Source organism: Nomascus leucogenys, chromosome 22a (assembly GCF_006542625.1).
Source record: "Nomascus leucogenys isolate Asia chromosome 22a, Asia_NLE_v1, whole genome shotgun sequence".
NCBI classification, from domain to species: domain Eukaryota; kingdom Metazoa; phylum Chordata; class Mammalia; order Primates; family Hylobatidae; genus Nomascus; species Nomascus leucogenys.
In genome coordinates this window covers 14,990,356-15,015,341 of record NC_044402.1, presented here as the reverse complement: position 1 = coordinate 15,015,341, position 24,986 = coordinate 14,990,356, and the positions used below count along the sequence as shown (strand labels likewise).

General features: G+C 52.5%; 1 protein-coding gene across 3 annotated transcripts in view; it reads right to left on the bottom strand.

The window, feature by feature from the left end:
* Positions 1-23,415, bottom strand: part of TTC7B (tetratricopeptide repeat domain 7B) — a 276,135-nt gene extending 252,720 nt beyond the window's left edge. For 2 of the 3 annotated variants that reach the window (XM_030802485.1, XM_030802486.1), the window contains exon 1: positions 23,108-23,382. In XM_030802485.1, coding sequence (XP_030658345.1) covers positions 23,108-23,228 — 121 coding nt within the window. In that variant the 5' untranslated portion in view covers positions 23,229-23,382. Of the gene's footprint in view, positions 1-23,107 lie in introns of all 3 variants that reach the window. The other variant, XM_030802487.1, reaches the window with a different exon arrangement.
* Between the last annotated feature and the right edge of the window lie 1,571 nt (positions 23,416-24,986).

Sequence of the window (24,986 nt, the reverse complement as noted above, 5' to 3'; positions counted from 1 at the left end):
GGTGGTGCACGCCTGTAATCCCAGCTACTCGGGAGGCTGAGGCAGGAGAATCACTTGAAACTGGGATGCAGAGGTTGCAGTGAGCCGAGATTGTGCCACTGCACTCCAGCCTGGGTGGCAGAGCAAGACTCTGTCTCAACAACAACAACAGAAGCAGCAACTGGGAGAGCACAGTGCAGGAAAATGATCAAAGGAGAAAAAAAGTTTTTCCTCAGAATTAGGAGACACAGTCCCTTCCCTCACGGCGCCCCAGTCTCTCAAGACCATTCAACATTAATACAGGCTCTAATGAAGATGTGTACAGTATTGGATGGGGGTAGGAGAGGAGACAAAGCTGCACCAAGAATGTGATGTTACACATTTGCAAGATGGAAAATGTGGGGAAAAGCATTGCAGACATAAGGAATTGAATATGCAAAGGTATGGCATGCCCTACTCGTTTGGGGAATTACAAGTCGTTTGTTAGAACCAAACCATGAAGTACTGGGAGGGTAATATGGTTTGGTTCTGTGTCCCCACCTAAATCTCATCTCAAATTGTAATCCCCACCTGTCAAGGGAGGGACCTGGTAGGAGGTGATTGGATCATGAGGCAGTTCCCCCATGCTGTTCTCATGATACTCTGTTCTCACGAGACCTGATGGTTTTATAAATGGCCATTTCCCCTGTGCTTTTTCTCTCTCTTGCCTGCTGCCTTCTGAAGAAAGTCCTTGCTTCCCGTTTACCTTCCACCATGATTGTGAGTTTCCTGAGACCTCCCCAGCCATGTGGAACTGTGAGTAAATTAAATCTCTTTCCTGGCCAGGCACAGCGGCTCATGCCTGTAATCCCAGCACTTTGGGAGGCCAAGGTGGGCGGATCACCTAAGGTCAGGAGTTCGAGACCAGCTTGGCCAACATGGCAAAACCCCATCCCTACTAAAAATACAAAAATTAGCCAGGCGTGGTGGCGGGCGCCTGTAATCCCAGCTACTCGGGAGGCTGAGGCAGGGAGAATCACTTGAACCCAGGAGGCAGAGGTTATAGTGAGCTGAGATTGTGCCATTGCACTCCAGCCTTGGCGAAAGAGCAAGACTCTGTCTCAAAACAAACAAACAAACAAACAAAAACCTCTTTCCTTTATAAATTACCCAGTCTCAGGTATTTCTTTTGTTTGTTTGTTTGTTTTTTCGAAACAGTCTTATTCTATCACCCAGGCTGGAGTGCAGTGGCACCTCTCGACTCACTACAACCTCCACCTCCCAGGTTCAAGCAAGTCTCATGCCTCAGCCTCCTGAGTAGCTGGGATTACAGGCACGCACCACCATACCTGGCTAGTTTTTGTATTTTTAGTAGAGACAGGGTTTCACCATGTTGGCCAGGCTGGTCTCAAACTCCTGGCCTCAAGTGATCCACCTACCTTGGCCTCCCAAAGTGCTGGGATTACAAGTGTGAGCCACTGCACCTGGCTGGGTATTTTTTTTTTTTTTTTTTTTTTTTTTTTGAGATGGAGTCTCACTCTGTCGCCAGGCTGGAGTGCAGTGGGGCAATCTCGGCTCACGGCAACCTCCACATCCTGGGTTCAAGTGATTCTCCTGCCTCAGCCTCCCAAGTAGCTGAGACTACAGGCGCCTGCCACCACGCCCAGCTAACTTTTTGTATTTTTGGTAGAGATGGGGTTTCAAGATTTCATCACGGTGTCTTCACCTCGTGATCTACCCGCCACAGCCTCCCAAAGTGCTGGGATTACAGGAGTGAGCCACCGCACCCAGCCCTAGCTGGATATTTCTTTATAGCAGTGTAAGAATAGACTAATAAAGAGAGAAAGGGGGAACCGTCAGGGGAGTTTCGTGCTAGGCAGGTAAGTATCAGCTCCTCAGTTCCAAAAGGAGCTGCCTGCTCCGGGCAGAGAGGCTACAATCTCATTTGAAATTGAGCATGGTGGCTGCAAAACAATTTCTGAAATTTTTCAAATGTCCAGGCCCTAAGTTAATCTCTCAGACAAATTACGTTTTCTTTGCTTCCCTCAAAAAAGGTGAATTCCCTGCCACTCACTCTCCCAATCAGGAGGGCAGAGATATTAAAAACATCAAGAGTCAGGCCAAAGAAATCATCCAGAGGCTGCATAATTCAGTCCTAAATGATAGAGGGGCACTGGGTGGTGTGATCAACACTCCATGAGCACTGCCTGCCCTTGTCAGGGACCTCGTGGGCTCCCAATTCAGAACCCACTAGCAAGAAAAGACATCACCTAACCAACATTTATTACCTAATAACGTGTCCAGCTGCAAGGTAGGACAGTGTGACAAGAGGGAAAAAAGGCACTCCAGGGCATACAAGAAAATTAATTCCAGATAGATTAAAGAATTAAATATAAAACAAGATCAAAACATTAAAGATAGACTTTTACTTCCAGCCAAGAAAGAGTAATAGGGACCAAATTTACTATCCCATCTGAGACAACCACAAAAACAAGACAAAAAAAAATGTTTTCAAGACATCGGGCATCAGGCAACAAAGAACAGTGACCCCTGAGAGCTGGGTAACAAACAAGGTGAGCCCACTATGGCCTTCAGAGCTTCCAGGTGCAACACAGAAGCGGGGACCTTATATCAGAATTGTGCGCAGGAAAGGCTTAAATCCCCCATGTGCCTACACACTCACCAGGCAGAGCGTGGCACACAGCTGGTCGTGGAGCAGCCGGACTGCAAAGTGGGGCCAGAAGTGCAGTTTACAGAAAGGAGAGGCCACAGGTAGTGCAATGCAGGGGAAAGAGCTTTGGCCTCCGGCAGCCCTGGGCTTAAATCCCACCTCCCTTGCTCGCTAGCTGTGCGGCACTGGGCAAGACACTTAACCTCTCTGAGCCTTAGTTTTCTCATTTGGGTGTCGTGAGGATTAGAGATAATATGTAACGCATATAGTCTGAAGTAAGTGGTGAATAAATATTAGCTACTGTTATTACCATCCATTTAGGATTGACTATTTCCCAGAATAGTTATGTTGGATCTTGTGGGGCCAGAAAGCTCTAGGAGACACAAGCTCTGTGTTCAACAGGCCTGCAACGTAGCAGGAGGATATGAATGCTGTGTGAGTCATTAACAGCCCAGCAGAACTGAGCTCATACTAAGTGCCATGCAGTGTGATGAGCAGTTTCCCCGATCCTAATAGTCCTGGAAACAATACTAGGATGCTATTATCACCTCCATCTCACAAACAGGGAAGCAGGCAGGAGAAGGGAGCAGCATCATCCCTAAGGCCACAGAGCTGGTTCATCCTGGAGCTGGGTTTGAACCCAGGCAGTCTCCCTACACTCTCTCCAGCACGCCGTGCACAAACTACGCCATCAGCCTCCGGAAGGGGCCCAGCTTCCCTCCCAACCAGCTGGGTGACCCCGGCCCACTTAACCCCCCTGGGGCAGAGGCTGGATGGACAGTTTTGAAGTCCCTCTCCTTCACTTGCTAGGATTCTCAGGGGACAGGGCTAAGGAGGGACTCAAGGGTACCCAGGGCTGGCTTCGCTTTTCTCTTGGGCATTATTTGGGGGTGAAGTGAGGCTGCAGTAACTAGCTCCCCAATGGCTTATATAGGGATAAAGCCTGAAGCCGAAGAGAGACCACTAGTGAGACCCTCACCAAGGAGATATGGGGAATGAGCCACCCTGCAGGGGATCCGTGCCCTGCCTCAGCACAACAGAGCCAGTCCCCGGAGCCCTGTGGCTGGCACAGCTCCATGCCCAGGGGCACTTGGCCTCCTTGATCCCCCACCCAGGGGAAGGTGGGGCTGTGGCCTTTGCCTCTGGAAGGGACTGCCCTTCCTCCTAGTTCCTCCTTTGCAGGATAAGCAGCTGACATGCAGAGATTTGATCAGATGAGGAAGAAAAAAAGACTCTTCTCTATTCCTGGGAGTACTTGACATCAACACAAAAAATTCTCAACAACTCGATTTCTGTGTCGCTAGAGAAGCATTTAGATCTATTCAAACCATTCCTGCTGCAGCTGGGATCCAGGAGGAAGAAACACACCGCTATTCAGGGAGGAGCTGGCTCCTCAGTGTCCCCTTTGTTGCCCCAAAACACAGCCAGGTTCTCCATTTCTTTTTTTTTTCTTTCTTTTTCTTTTTTTTTTTTGAGACAGAGTCTCGCTGTGTCACCCAGGCTGGAGTGCAGTGGCACAATCTCAGCCCGTTGCAACCTCTGACTCCCAGGCTCAAGCAATTCTCCTGCCTCAGCCTCCTGAGTAGCTGGGATTACAGGCGCACACCACCACACCAGGCTAATTTTTGTATTTTAGTAGAGACAATGTTTTCCCATGTTGGCCAAGCTGGTCTGGAACTCCTGGTGTCAAGTGATCTGCCCGCCTTGGCCTCCCAAAGTGCTGGGATTACAAGCACAAGCCAACTTGCCTGACCCAGGTTCTCCATTTCTTAAGGCTCAGAAGGCCGGGTGCAGTGGCTCACGCCTGTAATCCCAGCACTTTGGGGGGCCAAGGTGGGTGGATCATGAGGTCAGGAGTTCGAGACCAGCCTAGCCAATATGGTGAAACCCCATCTCTACTAAAAAAAATACAAAAATTATCTGGGCATGGTGGCACATACCTGTTAATCCCAGCTACTCGGGAGGCTAAGGCAGGAGAATCACTTGAACCTGGGAGGCAGAGGTTGCAGTGAGCCGAGATCACTCCACTGTACTCCAGCCTGGGCGACAGAATGGGACTTAGTCTAAAGAAAAAAAAAGCCTCAGAATGACCTGAGTGAACTCCAGCCCCTCGTTTACTGGGCTTCCTGTAATCCCGGGTAACCCAGCATTTGCAGTACTTGTGATCCCCCTGCCTCCAGAGTGCTAACAGGAAAACAGACACTGCTGTGTCATGCTGGTGGGGGTATAAATTAGCATGAGTGTCTCCAGGGGGCAATGTAGCAATTGCCACAAAGCAACTGACACACTCCCATACCAGCTGACCCAGAAATTCCAGTTTTAGGTAGTTATCCCACAGATATATGCACTCTTCAGCACAAAGATGTACAGATAGGGATGTTTACTACATACAGCCCTACTGGTAATAGCAAAAGATACGAAACAACCTATAAGGTCCTTGACATGAGACCTGTTAACTGAGTTGTGGTGCACCCCATGCAGCAGGACGGTGCACCCATAAACACACGGAGCAGATCTCCATACGACTCCGTGGTGGCCTGGCTGTACGAAAGACCGTGTCTTCATGCTTCCTGAATCCCATGCTCTGTGGCCTCTTGCACTGACCCTGGGCTTGACCCCAGGGCTTGCTCTGACTGATGGAACAGTGGAAATGTTAATGCACGCAGAGGCTTAGAAAAGGGCTTAGTCACTTTTTCCCTCTTGCTTCTCTGTGCCCACCACGACACGAGAACGTGCCTAGGCCAGCCCGTACCTAGCCCAGGCCAACCTGCTGAACGATAAAAGGCCACGTGGCGCAGAGCTGAGCTGTCTAGGCAAGACTCCACAAGCGTAAGAGAGCCCAGCCAAGAGCAGCAAAGTCACCGGGCTGACCCATAGCAGGCCACTGATGGATAAGCGAGCCCTGGCAAGCCCAGGATCACGAGAAATAATAAAAGGTGATTGCTTTAAGGCACTAAGCTTTGGGATGGTTTGTTATACAGCAATAGCTAACAATCACAAAGATAGAGAGTTGAAAAAAGCAAGATACAAAAGAGGGTATATAGTCACTATTGTGTGTAAAAAACAATAGGCCAGACGAGGTGGCTCACACTTGTAATCCCAACACTCACCTGAGGTCAGGAGTTCGAGACCAGCCTGGCCAACATGGCAAAACCCCGTTTCTACTAAAAATACAAAAGTTAGCTGGTATGGTGGCAGGCGCCTGTAATCCCAGCTACTCAAGAGGCTGAGGCAGGAGAATTGCTTGAACCTGGGAGGCAGAGGTTGCAGTGAGCTGAGATCATGCCACTACACTCCAGTCTGGGCAACAGAGTGAGATTCCATCTCAAAAAAAAAAAAAAAACCAATAACATGTTTTCTTATAAATGTGCAGATATTCAGAATACTTCCTAAAGGAGCCCCTGGAAGTCTAAAGAGTGGCTGTTCCTATGGAAGGGAGCAAGAGGACATGGACATGATGTAGGAGGCTGTTTTTCACCATATACCCTATAATTCGATTTTTACTATCATGTACATTCATTACCTACAAAAAACATGAACCAGATAATTTAAAAAGAAGAAAGATGACCCATGTCACTGTGTGCTCTTGGTCTAGAGTGGCTATTCTGGCTGCCCCAGAGGGGTTCCCCTGGCTCAGTCCATCATCTCAGAGCCAAGGAAGGAGTTTTACATCTACGATCACTACCGAGAGCCCATCTCCCACTCTCCCTGGGCCTCTAGCCTCACGCACCCGTGCTCCAGGTCCTCAGCATCTTTCCAAGGCCATGGCCATCTGACTCACCCAAGGGTGCTTGGACATGTCATGCCCTCCCTCCCTTCTCCTGCCAAAATCCCAGGCATCCTTTAAGACACATTTCAGGTCAGCTTGGAGCAGCCTCCCTTGCTCCCTCGGCCTGGGCTATGAGGGTCCTGGTGGCACTTTGCACATCACCCCCATTCATTCAGCAACTGCCAGCACCAAGGACTTACAGCTATGAACGGGACCTAGTGGGTCTCTACCCTCAAGGACCTTACACTCTAGACAGGGAAGACAAAGAGATAAACCAGAAAAGGGCCAGACAGTGGTAAGAGCTGTGCAGAGAATTAAAAGAGGGTGACTGGGGCTACTGTGGACTGGATGGTCAGATCAGGGAAAGACTCAAGGGCAGGGCATCCAAGACTTCAATGAGGAGATGGAGTCAGTCATGCCCAGATCTGAGGGAAGAGCATTCCAGGAGAGGGAGCAGCTCCTGGAAAGGCCCCAAGGTGGGAACAGAGCTGGTGTGTTCCAGGAACAGCAGAAAGGCCCATGTGGCTGGGTGGAAGGAAGGGCGTTGGGGTGGAGATAGACAGAGGGGTAGGTAAGCACAGACTGTGGCAAGGGGTCTGGCATTCATGTGAAGTGCAATTGGGAGTCTGAAGGTTTTTAAGCAGGGAGATGAAATGCTCTAAGTTGTTTTTTTTTTTTTTTTCGAGACGGAGTCTCGCTCTGTCGCCCAGGCTGGGGTGCAGTGGCGCGATTTTGGCTTACTGCAACCTCTGCCTCCTGGGTTCATGCCATTCTCCTGCCTCAGCCTCCCAAGTAGCTGGGACTACAGGCACCCGCCGCCACGCCCGGCTAATTTTTGGTATTTTTAGTAGAGTCAGGGTTTCACTGTGTTAGCCAGGATGGTCTCCTGACCTCGTGATCCACCCACCTCGTCCTCCCAAAGTGCTGGGATTACAGGCGTGAGCCACCGCGCCCGGCCTGATTTAAGTTTTTAAAAGATGCCTCTGTCAGCCCTGTGGAGAATGGACCCAGGGTGGGGCTGGAGGCAAGGCTACAAATGGTTAGGAGGTTACTGTAGTAGTCAAGTGAGAGGTGATGGTGACTTGGGCAGGACGAGGTGAGAAATATGCAGAAAGAGAGAAATAGACTGAGTGGGGACATCATTTGAAGGTGAAAGAAAACAAGACTTACTAATGGATTAAACTGGAAGTGTGGCAGACAGAATAATGGCCCCCAGACATGTCCACGTCCTCATCTCTGAAACCTGTGGATATGTTGTTTTACATGGCAAAAGGAACTTTGCAGATGTAATTAAGGATCTTGAGATAGGAGAATTATCCTGGATTATTTGGGTGGGCCCACTGGGTCCTTAGAAGAGGGAAGTTAGAAGGTCAGAGTCCAAGGAGATGTCAGGACGGAAGTAGGGAGAACGACTAGAGGACACTAAACCTCTGGCTTTAAAGAAGGAGGAAGGTGGCCGGGCACGATGGCTCACACCTATAATCCTAGAACTTTGGGAGGCTGAGGCAGGAGGATTTCTTGTGCCCAGGAGTTTGAGACCAGGATATACGGTCCTTGACAGGAGACCTGTTAAATGAGTTATGGTGCATACATAGTGAGACCTCGTCTCTATACAAATTTTTAAAATTAGCTAGGCTTTGTGGTGCATGCCTGTAGTCCAAGCTACAGGGGAGGCTGAGGCAGGAGGATCACTTGAGCCCGGGAGGTCGAGGCTGCAGTGAGCCATGATCATACCACTGCACTCCAGCTTGGGAGACAGAGCAAGACTCTATCAAAAAAAAAAAAAAAAAGATGGCACTGCATAACTGCAGTGCCGGTGGCCTCTAGAAGCTGGAAAAGGCACAAACACAGGTCCTTCCCAAGAGTCCCCAGAAGGAACACGAAACCACTGACACTTGAACTTCGCCCAGTGAGACCCATTTCTGACTCTGACCTCCAGAACGCTAAGAGAAGACATCTGCATTGTCTGAAGCCAGCAAATGAGCGATAATTTGTTACATCAGCCACAGGAAATGAGCACACAAGATAAGGAAAGGAGAGGGGTTGAAGATAAATCCTCGATTTGAGATAGCACAGTGGAGTGGAGAGTGGAGCCATTTTACCATTTACTGAGGCGAGGAGGAATAAAACCAAGAGCTCTGTTTGAGCCAAGTGAAATGTGAGACAGCATTCAATATCCAAGCAGAGAAATTAAGTCCAGATCAAAGCTGGAGGACTGAGTGGGAAGGACTTGGGAAGAGAAACCGCGACCATGTCTGCTACTGAAACCAAGATTAGGAAGGGTTTCTGGAAAGAGGGGTATTTGAGTGCATTGAAAGCTGCTGGAGCGCCGGGCACGGTGGCTCACGCCTGTAATCCCAGCACTTTGGGAGGCCGAGGCGGGTGGATCACCTGAGGTTAGGAGCTCGAGACCAGCCTGGCCAACATGGTGAAACCCCGTGTCTACTAAAAATACAAAATTTAGCTGGGCATGGTGGCGGGCGCCTGTAATCCCAGCTACTCAGGAGGCTGAGGCAGGAGAATTGCTTGAACCCTGGAGGTGGAGGTTGCAGTGAGCCGAGATCGTACCATTGCACTCTAGCCTAGACAACAAGAGCGAAAACTCCATCTCAGGAAGAAAAAAAAAAAAAAGAAAGCAGCTGGAACATCAAGTGTAAGATCACAGACTAGCCATTAGACCTGGCAGCACACGGGCCACATCAGTGGGCAGCCTCGACGTGAGGCATCTCAGGGGACTGCAGGGTACGAGCCTAACTCACTGGACTGAGGGTTTGCTAGGGAAGGGTTGGCGGGGCCTGGGCCAGTCCTTAGACAGCGATGGGGGTTCAGGGAGCCTTTAGCAGGGAAGTCTAGTGTGCCTGTGCCTGCTGAAGGGAAGGGTCAGGAGAGAAGTGAAGGCTGCGGCAGCCTGGTCCTGAGAGGGTGAGAATGGAAGGGATTCTGAGCACAGGTGAAGGACCCGCTGGCCTCTGAAGGGAGTGAGGGCTCCAAGCAGTGACAGAGGGCGCCAGCAGTGACAGAGGGGAAAGCTGGTCGAGTTAGTGGCATGAAACAAGGGAGTTTCCTAATTGCTTTTATTTCCTCGGTAAAGTATGAGGCAAGGTCATGAGCTAGGCGTGAAAGGGTGGCTTTCAAAGGAAGGGAGGGAGAAGCACATGGAACAGACACTTTGGAGCATGGGAATCTGACCTACTGAAGAGCGGCGGTGCTCCTCCAGGTCTTTGGTCACCATTTGCAAGTGGTCAACAGGGTTGACGGGTACTCCCCAGGGACACAGCTGCGTAGGTGCAGGTGTGGAGAGGCAGAGAGCCAGGTATAACAGGGCAGGGATGCTGTCAAGCAGCGGGGTTAGAAGAGAAGGGCACACACCTCTCCTAGAAAACATGGATGAGGCCGGGTGCAGTGGCTCACGCCTGTAATCCCAGCACTTTGGGAGGCCAAGGCAGGCGGATCACCTAAGGTCAGGAGTTCGAGACCAGCCTGGCCAACATGATGAAACCCCGTCTCTGCTAAAAAAAAAAAAAAATACAAAAAATTAGCTGAATGTGGTGGCACACACCTGTAATCCCAGCTACTGGGGAGGCTGAGGCAGGAGAATCGCTTGAAACCAGGAGGCAGAAGTTGCAGTGAGCTGAGATCACACCACTGCACTCCAGCCTGGGTGACAGAGCGAGACTCTGACTCAAAAAAAAGAAAATATGAATGAGTTGACCCCATGTAAGCCATACCAGGTCACCCCTCCCCTCTAAACCCTCCAGTGGTTCCACTCTCCCCCCAAGTGAAGGCCAAAATCCTTGTAACTTACCACCTAGCCCCTACCTCCATCTATCCCCTTATACTTATGTTCTAGCTGCAGTGCTTGGGCCACAGGAGGGGCTCCATAAATATTTCTGGAATCAACCAATCAATATATCTCCCCTTCACAGACGGAGCCCAACCAAGCGGGTTGTCCCTCGGGGTGCCTGGGACACAGTCTGGCCATGACTGTGGGCCAGAATCCAGACCTTCCCGTTCCCACCACAGGGCTCCCGCTGGTTCCTCCCAACTCCCATAACTCTCTTGGTTTAAACTGTGGCCCAGTTCAGAGGGCCTGGCTATTTGGAACTCTTGACTGAAAAGCAAAGATGGCAAAAGGCAAAGATGAAGGGGCCCAGAAGAAGTTGGCAGAAACAATATTCTGGGAAAATCTTGGTAGTCAGAGACCAGGCTTTGTGCCAAGCCTCCCCCCACATCTACACACACAGCGCAGAGGCTAGAAGAACTGGATGGGAGAGTAAAGTGTGGGAAGAGAAGACAATCCTTCCGCTACACTGGCAGAAGAGATGAGTACGCTGGTCACACACACACACACAAAATTCCTAGAGAAGCCTGATACAAGAAAAGGTAACCTGAAAGTCATTAGCGTAGAGCTGGTTTGGCCTGTCCCCGGAGCCCAGCAGGGCAGGAAGTGACTCTACCAGGCAGGGGGATGTTATCAGGCCGGCCCAGAGGGCTTGGAAATGGCCTCTCAGGAAGCCAGCTCCACACAGGCGAGTTCAACACCCTCGCAGAGAGCCAAAAGAAAGAGCTGTGGCCGGGCGTTGTGGCTCACGCCTGTAATCCCAGCACTTTGGAAGGCCGAAGCGGGCAGATCATGAGGTCAGGAGATCGAGACCATCCTGGCTAACACGGTGAAACCCCATCTCTACTAAAAATACAAAAAATTAGCCGGGCATGGTGGTGGGCGCCTGTAGTGCCAGCTACTCGGGAGGCTGAGGCAGGAGAATGGCGTGAACCCAGGAGGCGGAGCTTGCAGTGAGCCAAGATCACCACTGCACTCCAGCCTGGGTGACAGAGCGAGACTCCGTCTCAAAAAAAAAAAAAAGAAAAGAAAGAGCTGAAGCCTCAAGGCTGCAGGTCTGTGGGCGGACAAGTGGCACTGAGTCCTGGCCTGGTGGTGTGGAGAGGCCCCCGAGACGCTGAGAGGAGTGTCCAGAGCAAGTGAGATCTGGGCCGGGCCTGAGGGACTTCTCCAAGCATGGCAGGAGTTTCCCAAGTGTGATTCCAGGCGGAAAGGAGGCTCAGCACGGTTGTGAGTGCGGTGGAGCAGAGGCCAGGAAGGGGTGCCACAGGCTGCAAGCCAGCTGCAAAGGGTCTCAGAGACCACCTCCCCAGGCCTCAGGGCCTGAGACTCAGTGGCGACTCACCTCCCTTGGCCTGGTAGGCAGCATTTACTGTGGGTCCCAGGGCTTGGCACCTGGTCAACTGGACGCTCACTGGGGCTAGCTCACTTCAGAGAAAACACTGCTTCCTGTTAGGCTTCAGGCCTGCAAGGGCCGGGGGCGGGGGGCAGTTCCTCAAGGGAACCAGGCCTCACGGCAAAAGGGCTGAGCCCATCTGCATTTGCGGAGAGATGAGGACCACAGAGGGGCGGTGGAAGCGACCTGAACCCCTCCCTGGGGAAGGCTGCTCAGCAAGTGTCCACCATGCAGGTCCACAAAAGCCACAGGAAGGGAAGGTCGTGGGCATTCCGTCAGCCCCACCAGCAAGCCAGGACTCACCCGGAGCCCCAGGCAGGCAGGGCCACACAGCCACCCTGGAGATGACACCAACAGTCTTCGGTGTGGGACCAGGTCTCAGGTGGACGCCCACAGCCACTCCTGGCCCTGAGCACCTGCCCGGGTCTGCTAAGAGTTCCAGGTGCATCTTAGACATCAGTCCAGGGCCTCAGGCCAGTGGCTGGCACACAGTAGGTGTTCAGTAAGAGTTTGATGAGTAATGAATCTAAGTAAATTCCTCAAGGGCAGAGGCCAAGGTGTTCTTTTAATAATTTTCTTTGTTTATTTTTTTTTTCTTGGAGACAAAGTCTTGTTCTGTCACCCAGGGTAGTGTGCAGTGGTGCGATCTCGGCTCAATGCAACCTCCACCTCCCGGGTTCAGGCAATTCTCCTGTTCTCCTGCCTCAGCCTCCCGCGTAGCTGCGATTACAGGCGTGTACCACAACGCCCGGCTAATTTTTTTGTACTTTTAGTAGAGACAGGGTTTCACCATGTGGCTGGGCTGGTGTCGAAATCCTCACCTCAGGGGATCCACCCACCTTGGCCTCCCAAACTGCTGGGATTGTAGGCATGGGCCACCGCGCCAGCCTAAGCCCCACCTCTACCTGCAAGGTTGGAACAGGGGTAAGGAGGGACTCAACAGTACCCAGACCTGGCTTCGCTTTTCCCTCGGGCATTATTTGGGGTTTAAGTGAGGCTGCAGTAACCAGCTCCCAACGACTTGTATAGAGATAAAGCCTGAAGCGGAACAGAGACCACTAGTGAGACTCTCATCAAAGAGATATGGGGAATTAGCCGCCCTGCAGGGGGTCCGTGCCCTGCCTCAGCTCATCGGAGCCACTCCTGTGAGCCCTGCAGCGGGCATGGCTCAATGCCCCGGGGCACTTGGCCTCCTTGATCCCCCCCCCCCCCCGCCGGAAGGTGGGGCTGTGGCCTTTGCCTCTGGAAGGGACTGCTTAACCTTGCAGGATAAGCAGCTGACATGCAAAGATTTGATCAGATGAGAAAGAAAAAACTTAAGAGTTTCTTCTCTGTTCCTGGAAGTACTTGACAGGAACACAAAAAAAAGTCAACAATTCCGTTTCATTGAATAATTAATTGAGCACCAACTGTATGCCAGACACTGTTACTGGTGGTTGGGATACAGCAATGAACAAAGCCCTGCCCTCCCGGGGCTGAGAGTCTAGTGGTCACATTCCTGTCTGCATTCCCACTACACACATAGCACCCCCACATTCTGTGCTGGGCTCGCCAAAGCACTGAATGAACGGCTGAAGGAGGAGGACTGTGGAGTCTGGCAGCCGTGGGCTGAAGCCCGTGTTCTGCACTGCCTCGTTCTGTGACCCAGCCAACACCGCGCTGCTTTAGCTTTGGGCCTGAGTCACAATCAGTACAACCAGAACCCCATCTCCCCGCTGCAGGGCTTGCTACATCCACTATCACTGCTGCTGTTATCAGCCCACCTGCCCCCTGCAACCTTTGCAAAGAAACCGAGCATCTGAACCTTTCTATCCTACTTCCACACACAAGACTCCTGACTCAGTCAGGCTGCTTTCAAATAATGCTGGTGCCGGAAACTGCACTGTCTCATTTACTCCACAAAACAACCTTGCAGATAAAGGTGAGGCTTAGGCCAGGCACAGTGACTCACACCTGTAATCCCAGCATTTTGGGAGGCCAAAGCGGGCAGATCACTTGAGCCCAGGAGTTCAAGACCAGCCTGGGTAATATGGTGAAACCTCATCTCTACAAAAAATACAAAAATCAGCTGGGCATAGTGGCACATGCCTGTAATCCCAGCTACTCGGGAGGCTGGGGTGGGAGGATTGCTTGAGCCTGGGAGGTTGAGGCTGCACTGAGCCATGATCACACCACTGCACTCCAGCCTGAGCGACAGAGTGACACCCTATCTCAAAAACAAAAAGAGTGAGGCTCGGAGAAGTTAAGTCACTCACTCACTCGAGGCCAGACAAGCAGGAAGTGACAGAACCAAGATCTGAACCCAGGTCTAACAGGGCAAAGCCCACTGCTTTCTCCTGCCCGGGGTTCCTTTCCCCTTTGCTAAAATACCTCTATCTACCTGAAAGGGTGAACTGCTGTTCCACTTGCCCAGGACTGAGGGAGTTTCTGGGACTCAGGACTTTGGATGCTAAAACCAGAAAAGTCTCAGGCCAACCAGGACGAGTTGGTCACCCTCATGCCACCACCCTGCCCAAGATCCTCCTCCTGGTGCCCTGCCAGGCCCTGCTTACCCACTCACTGCCACTGAGTCTGGCCTCTCCAGGCTCCCAGCTGTACCCTCTGTGCCTTGTAAGCAATGCTGTCATTGCTGTCCTCAGGCTACAGGGTCACATTCTGTCTCCCACTCAGACAACCATGTCTAAAGTCTGGTCCTAGAACTCCGGGCACCATAATCACCTGGGGCCCTGGGATCCCGCTTCCTGAGTCCCCAAACCACTAAGACCTCCTGAAGCAGAAGGTCGGGTCCAGCCTGCCTGTCGGAGTTGCTAACTAGCCCCCAGGGGACCCTGCTGTCCAGAGGTTGAAAGACAATCCTGAACTGTAAGTTTCCCTGCCTGGTGACCTGCTCACTCTATTTCTTCTGATGCCCCTCTGATACCTGGTGCTGTGCCCACACATAGTAGGTGCTCATTAAATGCTAACCATTGTGGCTCAGAGCAAAGGCTCCCACACTTGCCTACTCAAACTACCTGAGGCTGTTTAAAAATGTAGATTTCCAACTTCTACCTTGGGCCGAGAGAATCACCAACCTCAGCCAAGATGTCTGGTAATCTGTAAACGACACTTAGTTTAGTATTACTCAAAGCATGTCGCATAGCTGCAGCACTGGGAGCGTAAGAATGCAGAACCCCAGCTCCACCCCAGACCTACTATATCAGTATCTCTGGGAATGGGGCTTTGCAATCTGGATTCTAACAAGCTGTCTAAGTGATTCTTTGATCCAACCAGTTTATAAAAACATTAGTGTAATAGAAGAACAGTGAAACTAGTTGGAAGTGGGCTAGAATCCAGTTCAATTAACAGCTCTAGCCTCAGTCTACTCAATTCCTGAATGAGAATTACCCCTGACCTCATTCGCTTGTTGTGATGATTAACTGAGATCTATGTAAAAGTTCATAGCCAGAATCTGGCACACAAGAGAGACCCAAGAGGCCGGGCACAGTGGCTCATGCCTGTAATCCCAGCACTTTGGGAGGCCGAGGGAAGAAGATTGCTTGAGCCCAGGAGTTTGAGACCAGACTGGGCGACATAGGGAAACCCGTCTCTACAAAAAAATGAAGAGAGAGAGAGAGAGAGATAGAGGGAGAGAGACCCAAGAAATGCAGTTCATTCTTCTTCCCTGCTAGCACTATTTCAACACTCATCAAGTCAGGACAGCTACAGTTTCAGATGATCAAGTGATGTATACAAGGTGGCTTGGAGGGCAAATGCAGAAGATTCTGACTCCAGGCCTGGTGGCCTCTGAAAGGACCAGACCAGATCTGGTCTACATGGTTCTGGCGCTGCCACCACTAGCCACACTTAATGAGCAGGGACAGACAGATCCCATGGGGGGAAGGGCTGCAGCCACTCCATTAGCTTTCCTGTGGCTGTGGCCATCTTTCATATTTATATGGCACCCATTTGACCTATCTCTGGGTCAGACATCCGCTCATCCTTGTCTTGGTGGCTGATGGGAATGCTTTTGAGGTCTCAGAAAACCTCATCCCTCTTCCTGGGCTTCCCAGGTGGGAGACACTGGCTTTCACATATGTCAAAGGCCTGCAACCCGCCACCATCTACCAAGCATGAGGTCACTCAGAGGGGTAGGAATCCACCCACGTGTGGCCAGTGTGAATAAGGACCAAAGGCCATTCCTGAGTGCCCAGGGCACAGCTGGCCAGGCAGCTGGGGTGCAGGGGTGCTCTGGGTAAGTAAGAGGTGTACCAGTTAGAATGCCTTCAGCAGCCAGTAATGACCAAACGCCTGAGTCAGGGTGGCTTCAACAAGAAGGAATTTATTCTCCCACATAACAGGAAGTCCAGAGAAGGGCTGCTCCAGGCCCAACTGCCATCAGCAGCCTAGTGATATAATCAAGTGAGATTCTTCTTGTCTCTCTGCACTGCCACCCTCCTTGGGTCTGCCTTACTCCTGGGTCAGGTGCCCTCATGGCCATAAGATGGCCACAGCTCCAGGCCTCAAAGATATGAACGATTTCCAGGGGAAAAAGAGAGACTACTTCTTCCTTTTTAAGCATGGATGTCACCCTTAAGCCCAAGGAAATCTTTCCCAGAAGCCCCTCCACTGAGCAAATGCTCCCTGATGTCTCATTGGTCAGAACTAATTCACATGCTTGCACTTCAGCCAATCACAGGCAAGGGAGTGTATCTACTGGGGCCAGGGCCCCTACAGTGAAGCACACAGCACCACTGCTGACAGCTGAACAAAACTAGGCCCAATCAAGGAGGAAAATGGGTGGGAGTCTGGGCTGGGGGACAGGGGTGGCTAATGCTGATTAACAACTAGGGAGCCTCTGGCTGGCCCTGACTCACAAGACCCCACCAACCCCAAGGGCAAACATTTGTCCTTGCAGGACGCCATTTCTCAGGGCCAGAGTCATCACGTAATATTCATGTAACTTGGCCCTCGCTTCCATTTTGGAAAACCCTCGGCCTGACTTCCTTACTTACACCTGTTCCAACTGCTCATGAAAGCCGAGCCAATTCAACACAGCGTGTGCTATGAACCCAACTCATGTCATGGGGCCAGAAAGGTAGAATTGGCCCTCTAGAAGCTGACCATTTGGTAAGAAGACAAGGCACATGCCAAAATCAGTGGAGTATGGGAGGGAAACAGCCCTGAGTTGGGAGATGGGAGTGGATAACACCCACCACTACCAGCAACAGACAACAGCTGGTAGCTAGTGAAGGCTCACTCTATGCAGGTACTAAGAAGCACTTTTAGGTATTTTGGTTTTTTCTTCATTTGATCCTTACAACCTCCCTATAAGTTTGACACTATTATTACTGGTTCATAATACCTTACCTACAGTTTCTGAAATCCAGGACTCTCTCAAAACCAAAAGTTGTTTTTTGTTGTTAATCATTTATGGGATGGCAGAAACCTCAACTGAACCCATGTGAGGCTATTTATAGTCTATTTCTCCCTTTTGCAGTGACTGCTCATATGCTTTGATGCAGAAATACTGACCCGTTTTATTACAAAATGCCACCCCAGACCCCATTGGGAATGTCACATAATGTGCAGTACACAAAACATGTTCCAAAAAATTCTGCATTCTGAAATACATCTGGCCCCAAGGGCTTCCGAAAAGGGTTTTGGATGTTGTGTCACCAAAGGGGGCTTTGCAAGTTGAAGGTTACCCCCCATAGGAAGCAGGTGAGCCACGCTTTGAAATCAAGCAACCCAACTCCAAGCCAGGGCTCTTACCCACTCTGCTTGCTTCTGCCACTTGCTGGTTGGTGGCTTTAAGGAAGACATCTCCTTCTCCGGCACTGTTTTGTCATCTATAAGAGGTTGGACTACATCAATGGGTTTCAAAGTTCTTTGTTTTAAAAGTGTATTAGCCCTTCCTTCAAAGGAAACCTTAAGGAAAAGTATAACTGCTCCAGCGAGTGAGGCCTGCTCACCCAACCACCAGAGTCCTAAAGCATGTTCCCAGAGGGGTTCCTTAACAGCACAGTTTGAAAACTGCTACACAGCATACTCTGTAAGGTCTTCTCTGGTTCTAGCACTGTATGATTGTCTTCTGTGAGGCAAACAGCCTTTTCTGTGATGAAAGGACAGCTGGGAGGAACTTGAACCAGACCTTGACAGATGGGTAGGCTTTTGATCTGCAGAGAGGATTCGAGTCAAATAGTGTGAGCAAAGGTGCACAGACAATAAGCAAGGTGTGTGGGAGGGTCCAGGAGGCCAAAGTAGCTGAGGGAAGTCGGGGGAATGAAGGCAGTGCAGCAGGTGACATGAGGACATGCTGGAAAGGTTGGCCAGACCAAGCAGATGGATGAGGCTGGGGACGAGCTGCGCAGCCCCAGTCCCACTGTGCACAGCCACAAGACATCCAGGTCCTTCTGCCCTGACTACCATGGCCACGAGCCCCAATCCTAGCTCAGTGCCATCAATCAGCCACTGTCAAATAAATGAGTCTTCTGAATCCAAAAATCAGGACATATGGTCTGCCACAAAGGTGTGGTCTTCTGAGGACAAGAGGACAGAGTGTTAGAAAGCAGGAAGACTGGCCCAGAAAGGCCAAAACAGAGGGTCACTGGAGGTCTCACTGGTGTCCTTCCCCTCCTTCTGGGAGCAGTTGGGCTCCCAGGAGTCTGTGATGCCCCAGGTATGTCCAAAGAAGCCACCTCTAAACAATAGGGGCGGCCTCACCCCACAGCAGAGACTCTCAGTTAAACCCCAGTCATGTTTCCAGAGAAGACCCTCAGGCCAGCCAGGGAGGACCACAGTCCACCCCGACCCCTCTCCTTCACAGGAGGGTGTGCATGACCAGGTGGCGTCTAGGAGCCCAGCACCCTGCACCCTCCACCAAGGGGAAGCCACATCGCTGTAGATGCCCGCGCTTAAAACAACACAGATCTCCGCACCCTCTTCATGGTCTGGAGACATTTGCTTACCAAACTATGCCCCAGAAATACTCTTTGTTTCAGGCACCATTTCCCTACCTACCCGTCACCACGAGGTAATTAAAATGTCTCAAAATCTTGTAGGATCTGACAGGCAATGATCTCCTAAGGGACAAGCTACCATTTGGGGCCTAATCTTTCTAAGTGAACTCAGTCGCTGAGCTTGCCTAAGAAGATTAACAAGCTGGGGAAGGAGGGAAGCCACACTGCCTCAGAAAAGGGAGCGGCCGTCCATCAGGACGGTCACAGACCTCCAATGTGCCTGTCTGTGTCATTGCAATAGGCGGGAGTCTTGACCAGGCACTAGCTCAAGTGTGTCATTTCTTGGTCCCCCACTCTCTTTTTTCCCTGCCAGGCTGACAGCTGGGACCTGGCCTACCTTGCCCAGGGTCACACGGGGTCAGCTGCAGGGAACCAACCCCATTATGACCATGTGCCCTGGCTGACAGGTACCATCCCACTGAATCCTCACAGGTGCCGAGAGTGGGCACTCTGAGCTGGCTGAGCAGGGAGGAAAGGCAGGCTCTGAGAGGCTAAGAACCTGGCTGGAGATCACCTAGCCACTACAGGTAAGGTCCAAATTTTAGCCCCGGTGCCAGGTCACTGCACTTTCACACACAGTGGTGACCTCATCATGGGGAGGCTGGAGGGTGACATTCTGGAGAGAGAGGACAGCTGGGCCTGTCTTCCCAGAGACCAGGACCGACCTGTGAGCCCACATGAAGCCAGTGTGCAGCTCTGTCTTTACCCCTGAGCACTCAGGCTGCTGCCTCAGCTCCAAGCCAGGACACCTCAGGCTTCTCTGAGTCCCCCAAACCCCTGGACACCTTGCTGAGATGTGGATTCTAACCCCGCACGTCTGAAGCTGGCCCAAGAATCCGCATTTCTCACAGGTTCCCGGTGGTGCTCCTGCCGCTCATCCCCGGGCCACACTTCAGCCCACGAGGGCCTAAGCTTCCGGGGGTCTGTCTCCCACCCTCACCCTTAACTTAGGTGACCACTCTCTCGCTGGGACTCACCCGGGCCTGGCACACAGCTAGCTACCACCACATTTGGGTGTTTTGAGATGGTGCAATGAAAATGGTGACTACAGTAGGGTACAAGGAAGAAGACAGACTTCTGGGTTCAGTTTTCAACTTGGCATTTGTCCTTTTCTTCCTTATCCACTTCTTGGCAAAACGTCTAAACCAATTCATCTCAAAGGAGCCAGGCTGGGGCAGTATGCTCTGAAAGTGTCCACTATTTAGAGTCCTTAACGGGGAGGGGCTGCCACGCTTCCTTCCCGTAAGGAGCTAATGCTGCTGGGTGGGGAAGCCCACTACAAGTGGGAGCTTTGGGAAGGAGGGATTCCTCTGCTCAGAACTCTCCCGTGGCCCTGTCTCACTCACTGGAAAGCCAAAGCCTTACCTTCGGCCTACCAGGCCCCGCCACTTTCTGCCCTTGAAGTTCCCTCCCTAGAACACGCATCTCCACCTCCTTAGGTCTCATCTCGGATGCTGCCTTCTTGGGGACGCCTTTCAGGGCCACCCTATTTAAACTAGTAGTTCCTGCATCCCCCACTCCCAGCCCACTCCGAAGCACCTATTCCCCTTCCCCTTTTTCTCTTTGATAGCACTGACCACCATCTGACACCCTGTAAACTTTACCTAATGATTATATTGATTATCTGTCTCCCTGCCCCTTCCCTACTGGGATGTGAGTTTCATAAGGGCTGAGATTTTTGCCATTTTTGTCTGTTTTGTTTACTGGTGTATTTCCAGTGCCTAAAACAGTGGCTAGCACAGAGCAGGTACTCAATCTTTGTGGAAGGAAGGAAGGAATGAGTGGCTGACCCTGAGAGGCATTAGCTACTTGAACCCTCATAACAACCCCTGCAAGCTAAGTCATTTAAATCCCATTCTAAAATGAGAAGACTGAGGCTCAGAGTGGTTAAGTGATTTGGCCAATGTCACGAAGTCAAGAAGTGGCCAAGGTCACAAGAATCAGGCCCCCGTCTGGCTGGCTCCAAACACTGTACTCTTTTTTTTTTTGCCTGTGGTTGTTTTCAAGGCAACTGTCTTAGTGTGACAAACGTGACATTCACTTGCTTTCCTTATTCTAAGCAGAAGATGCTTTAACTTCAGGATTTTGCAAAATCTGCCCAGAACTTGTGCTCATGCACCCGAGAATCTATGGGGGAGCCGGTGCCCCAAAAGCCAGGAAGAAGTCCCTCTACCAGTCCGAGAGTGGGAAGACCTCACCAGTCAAAGGGAGGGAAGGCTCCTCCTGCAAACACCAAAGTAGAGCCACGATCATTCCAGTTTGGTTTCATCTTTTGCTTGGCTTCATCGTTTTATTTTTCTGAGCACTCACTCTGTCTGATCTTTTCAAGTCTGGGTAACTTTTTGTCATCAATGGCTACCACTCACCATGTGAGTCTCTAGGACAAAAATCTATCTCCCATGAGTTTCCCCAAACTGAACTTGCACACAGACCCATGGACCACAGTGTCCCCGCAAACCCCACTCCCCAAGCCCCACTCATGACTGCATCTTAGGCCATCAGGAGCAGCCCCTGGGAAGAGAGCTAAGCCTTTCGGGGGCCATGAAGGTGAATAGGAAGGGCCCAGGCCACCAAAAACCCATCTACCCTCTCATTCCAGGGACCACCATAGCTTGAGTCCCCCTTCATCTGCCTGTCATTCTCAATCACATTAACTCATCTGTTTTGTTTCAATTACTTCTCACTATCTGAAGCTGTGCTGTTTATTTATTTCCATATTTGCTTATCACCTGCCTCCTGAGAGCAGGATGAGGGCATGAGGGCAGGGGCTTGGTCAGTGCTGTTCACCACTGTTCTGTGACTGGCACAGGTGGGCACGCAAATATTGGGTGAATGAATAAGCAAAGACAGCAGGAAACAAGTGGATTCAGAAGAAAAAAGACTAGGAGGCTCACAAATAAACCCATTTAATCCTAACATCAACCTGCACAGAAGGTGTCATTATGCCTACACAGCTGGGAAGCCACAAAGTAGACCCAGGCCTGTGCAACTCCGAGAGGGAAAGAGAAAATGCTGCAGGTAAGCGGAGAAGCAGGTGAGCCCGACACGGAGGGCAAGGGCAAGCTGCCTCTGGGGCCCAGGGCACTGAACACCATCTCCTCAAAGGCTGACATAACTGAGAAGAGTCCACATTTTCCACCAAGCGGAGCCCGGGTAGGGTCTGTGCTATCTCCATGCCCCTGACACACCATGGCACCTGCGTTCACCCAGAAGGTACCTGCCTACAGCACGCACCCATCATTGAGAGTGCGCAAAACCAAATTCTAATTTCCAGGCACTAATACCATAGGACACAAACATAAACTACCCTCCAGGAGGACACGTAACATCCCTCTCCTTTCTGGGTAGTCTGAAGTGAGAAGGTTGAAAATAGTGCAGATGTCCTTTCTTAGAGCAGCGCCGCCATCCATTCATTCACTCTTTCATTCATTTGTTCAGCCAACATGTGCTCACTCGGCCTGGGGAAGCCCAGGATGAAATGAGACAAACCCTCTGCCCTCTGGCCACAGTGCGCTGGTGCCTGCGCTTTAGGCGGGTACTAAAAGACAAGCAAATATTAAAGATACTCGCTTCCAAAACAAATAAGGCCACGTGGAGCTGTGCACTGGAATGGGATTCTGGATGCAATTTTATTTGATTGGGTACAAGAACCAATCCAGTTAAAGGGGTCATGAACCAACTCCAGGCACCAGGCTCCTACTCAGAGGCTGCCTCAGACCCCCTTCTGGCCCAAGAACCAACCCCTCACCCACCCAACTCCATCTCCCGACATTCTTCAACCACATTCCCATCTCGCTTCACAATATTCTCCCTCCAGGTCCCCCTGACTCTATTTCTCCTCTATTCCCAACCCTGACCTCTCTAGGTCGGCAGCCTTGATGCTACTTCTCCAAACGCCAGGACGCACATCCCAGCCTGCTTTCTACCACCACCCCACACACCCCGAGTCTGCGCTTCCACCCAGAACCCCTTAAACACCATATGTTTACAAACTAGATTCCCCAGGGGTCTGTGTACAACACCCCATTCTCAAGACCCCATAAATACATCCTGATTCCCTGAGCACACCATATACACACTGTGGACTTCACCCATGTCCTGAGGAACCCCCCTCACCCCCATTACCTCCAACTTCTTAGAAGCCCCAGGCCGGCCCCTGACCTCCTGGGGTCCCAGTGGAGCAGCGGACTCGCTGAGACCCCCGGACACCCCAGACTCCGCAGAAGCCCGCCCTGCACGCTTGAGCCCCACACGCCGGGACAGCTCCTGGCGCCCCCCGGACCCCCACACCGCGTGACTCCAGGGCACCCGGGCTCCCCCAGGCCCCGGCCCCGCGCACATCCCCTGGGCCGCAGCTCCCTCGCGGCCCGGCCGCGCCCCTGCCCGCGCCCCGCACCCGGCCGCGCCTCGGGGGCCCGTTCCCGCGGAGGCCGCGGCGCCCCCCGCAGCCCAGGCCGGCGCGCCCGGCACGTACCGTTGGCGATGAGCTTGGCCGACAGCTGCTTGACAAGCTCGGGGATCCGCTCCCACTGGCACTCGGAGCGGCAGCGCTCGATCTCCGTCTCCAGCCGCGAGCCTGCCTTCTTGGTCGCCATCGCGGCCTGGCCGGGCCCGGCCGCCCGCCCCGCAGGCCCCACCGCCGCCGCCGCCGCGGCGCCCCCTCGCCGCCTCCCGCCGCCGCCGCGGGCTCGGGCTCCGGCTCCCGGCTCCGCGGCGTAACGGGAGCGCCGGCTGGGGAAGGGGCGGGGAGGCGGGCGGCGGCGGCGGGCGCGGCGGGGCCCCGGGCGCCGCGAGGAGCGGCCCCTGCCGGCCAGGGCCGGAGCCGCAGCACGGGCGGGGACCGGGGCCGGGGCTGGGGCCGGGGCGGGGGCTAGGGCGGGAAACAGGGGCCCGCGGGAGGAAGGGCGGGGTGGGCGTGGAGGGCAGGGGCAGGGACTGGGGGTGTCTGGGGCGGGGTGGAGACGGAGGGCAAGTGGGGATGGGGGTGGGGGAGCCGGGTAGGAGAGAGATCTGACCAAGAAGGGTGAGGGGTCTGGGCAGGATGAAGGGGAGGGAGAGACTCAGGAGGGAGCTAGCGACAGCCTGGGAGCGGGTTGGACCCCCAGGAGTAGGGCCAAGAAAGGGCAGTGACCGTGGGGAAGGTCACCGCCTGACGGGACCAGTGAGCCGGGTGTGAGGGGTAGGGAGAGGCTGGCCCGAGTTTGTCCTGCCATCTCAGGTGGCCAGCGGCTCCCTGGGGCCCGGTTGGCCTGTGCCCCTTAGCAGGTGCCCCTCTGCCCTGCAGCGTTAGCCCCTACCCAGCCAGAGGTGGACGGAGACTCCTCCATCCCAGGCAAGGCACAGCACCTGCCGGGGTGCCCTAGACGGCTGAGCAGGGCCAGGCAGGGGCTGCCACTCTCAGACGCCAGCTCTCGGACCCCCTGAGGGGAAGGCACAGTCACTGGTGAGGCCTCCTGTCTTGGCCACCTAGACTAAGAGCTAGGGAGGTGTCCCGCTGTGTTCTTTCAGTGAATCAACTGTCTAGTGATCACCTACTACGTGCTGGGTGCTGTTTTAGGTGCCAGAAATAGAATTATGAACTAAAAAGACAAAATTCCTGCCTTGAGAGAGCTTACATTCCAGTTTGGGGGAAAAATAAGCAAAATAAAGTAGTAAACTAGACTGTAAAAATGGCTATTTGAAGAAACAGAGAAGGGTCCAGTGAGGAACATAAAGAGTTGGGACAGGCGGGTGGCTCATGCCTGTAATCCCAGCTACTCAGGAGGCTGAGGCAGGATGATTGCTTGAGCCCAGAAGGTGGAGGCTGCAGTGAGCAGTGAACGCACTTCAGCCTGAGCAAGTGTTGCCATTTAAAATGGGGCAGTCAGGGATGGCCTCATGGAGGTGACATTGGACTTGAAGAAAGTAAGAGGGAGCCATGAGGATATCTCTGGGGGAGGAGTATCCCAGGCAGAGAACACCACAAGTGCGAAGTTTCTGGGGTTAGAGCACATTGGGTGGGATGGAGAAATGGCAGAGGCCAGAGGGGCTGGGTGGAGTGAGGGAGAGGGGCCGAGGCAGGAGATGAGCTCTGAGAGGTTGGGGGGCGTTCTGTGTAGTGCCTGGTGGGCCATTATAAGACTTTGGCTTTTGGCCGGGCGAGGTGGCTCACACCTGTAATCCCAGCACTTTGGGAGGCCAAGGCAGGTGGATCACGTCAGGAGATTGAGACCATCCTGGCTAACATGGTGAAACCCCGTTTCTACTAAAAATATTGTAAAAAATTAGCCGGGCATGGTGGTGGGCGCCTGTAGCCCCAGCTACTTGGGAGGCTGAGGCAGGAGAATGGCGTGAACCCGGGAGGCGGAGCTTAC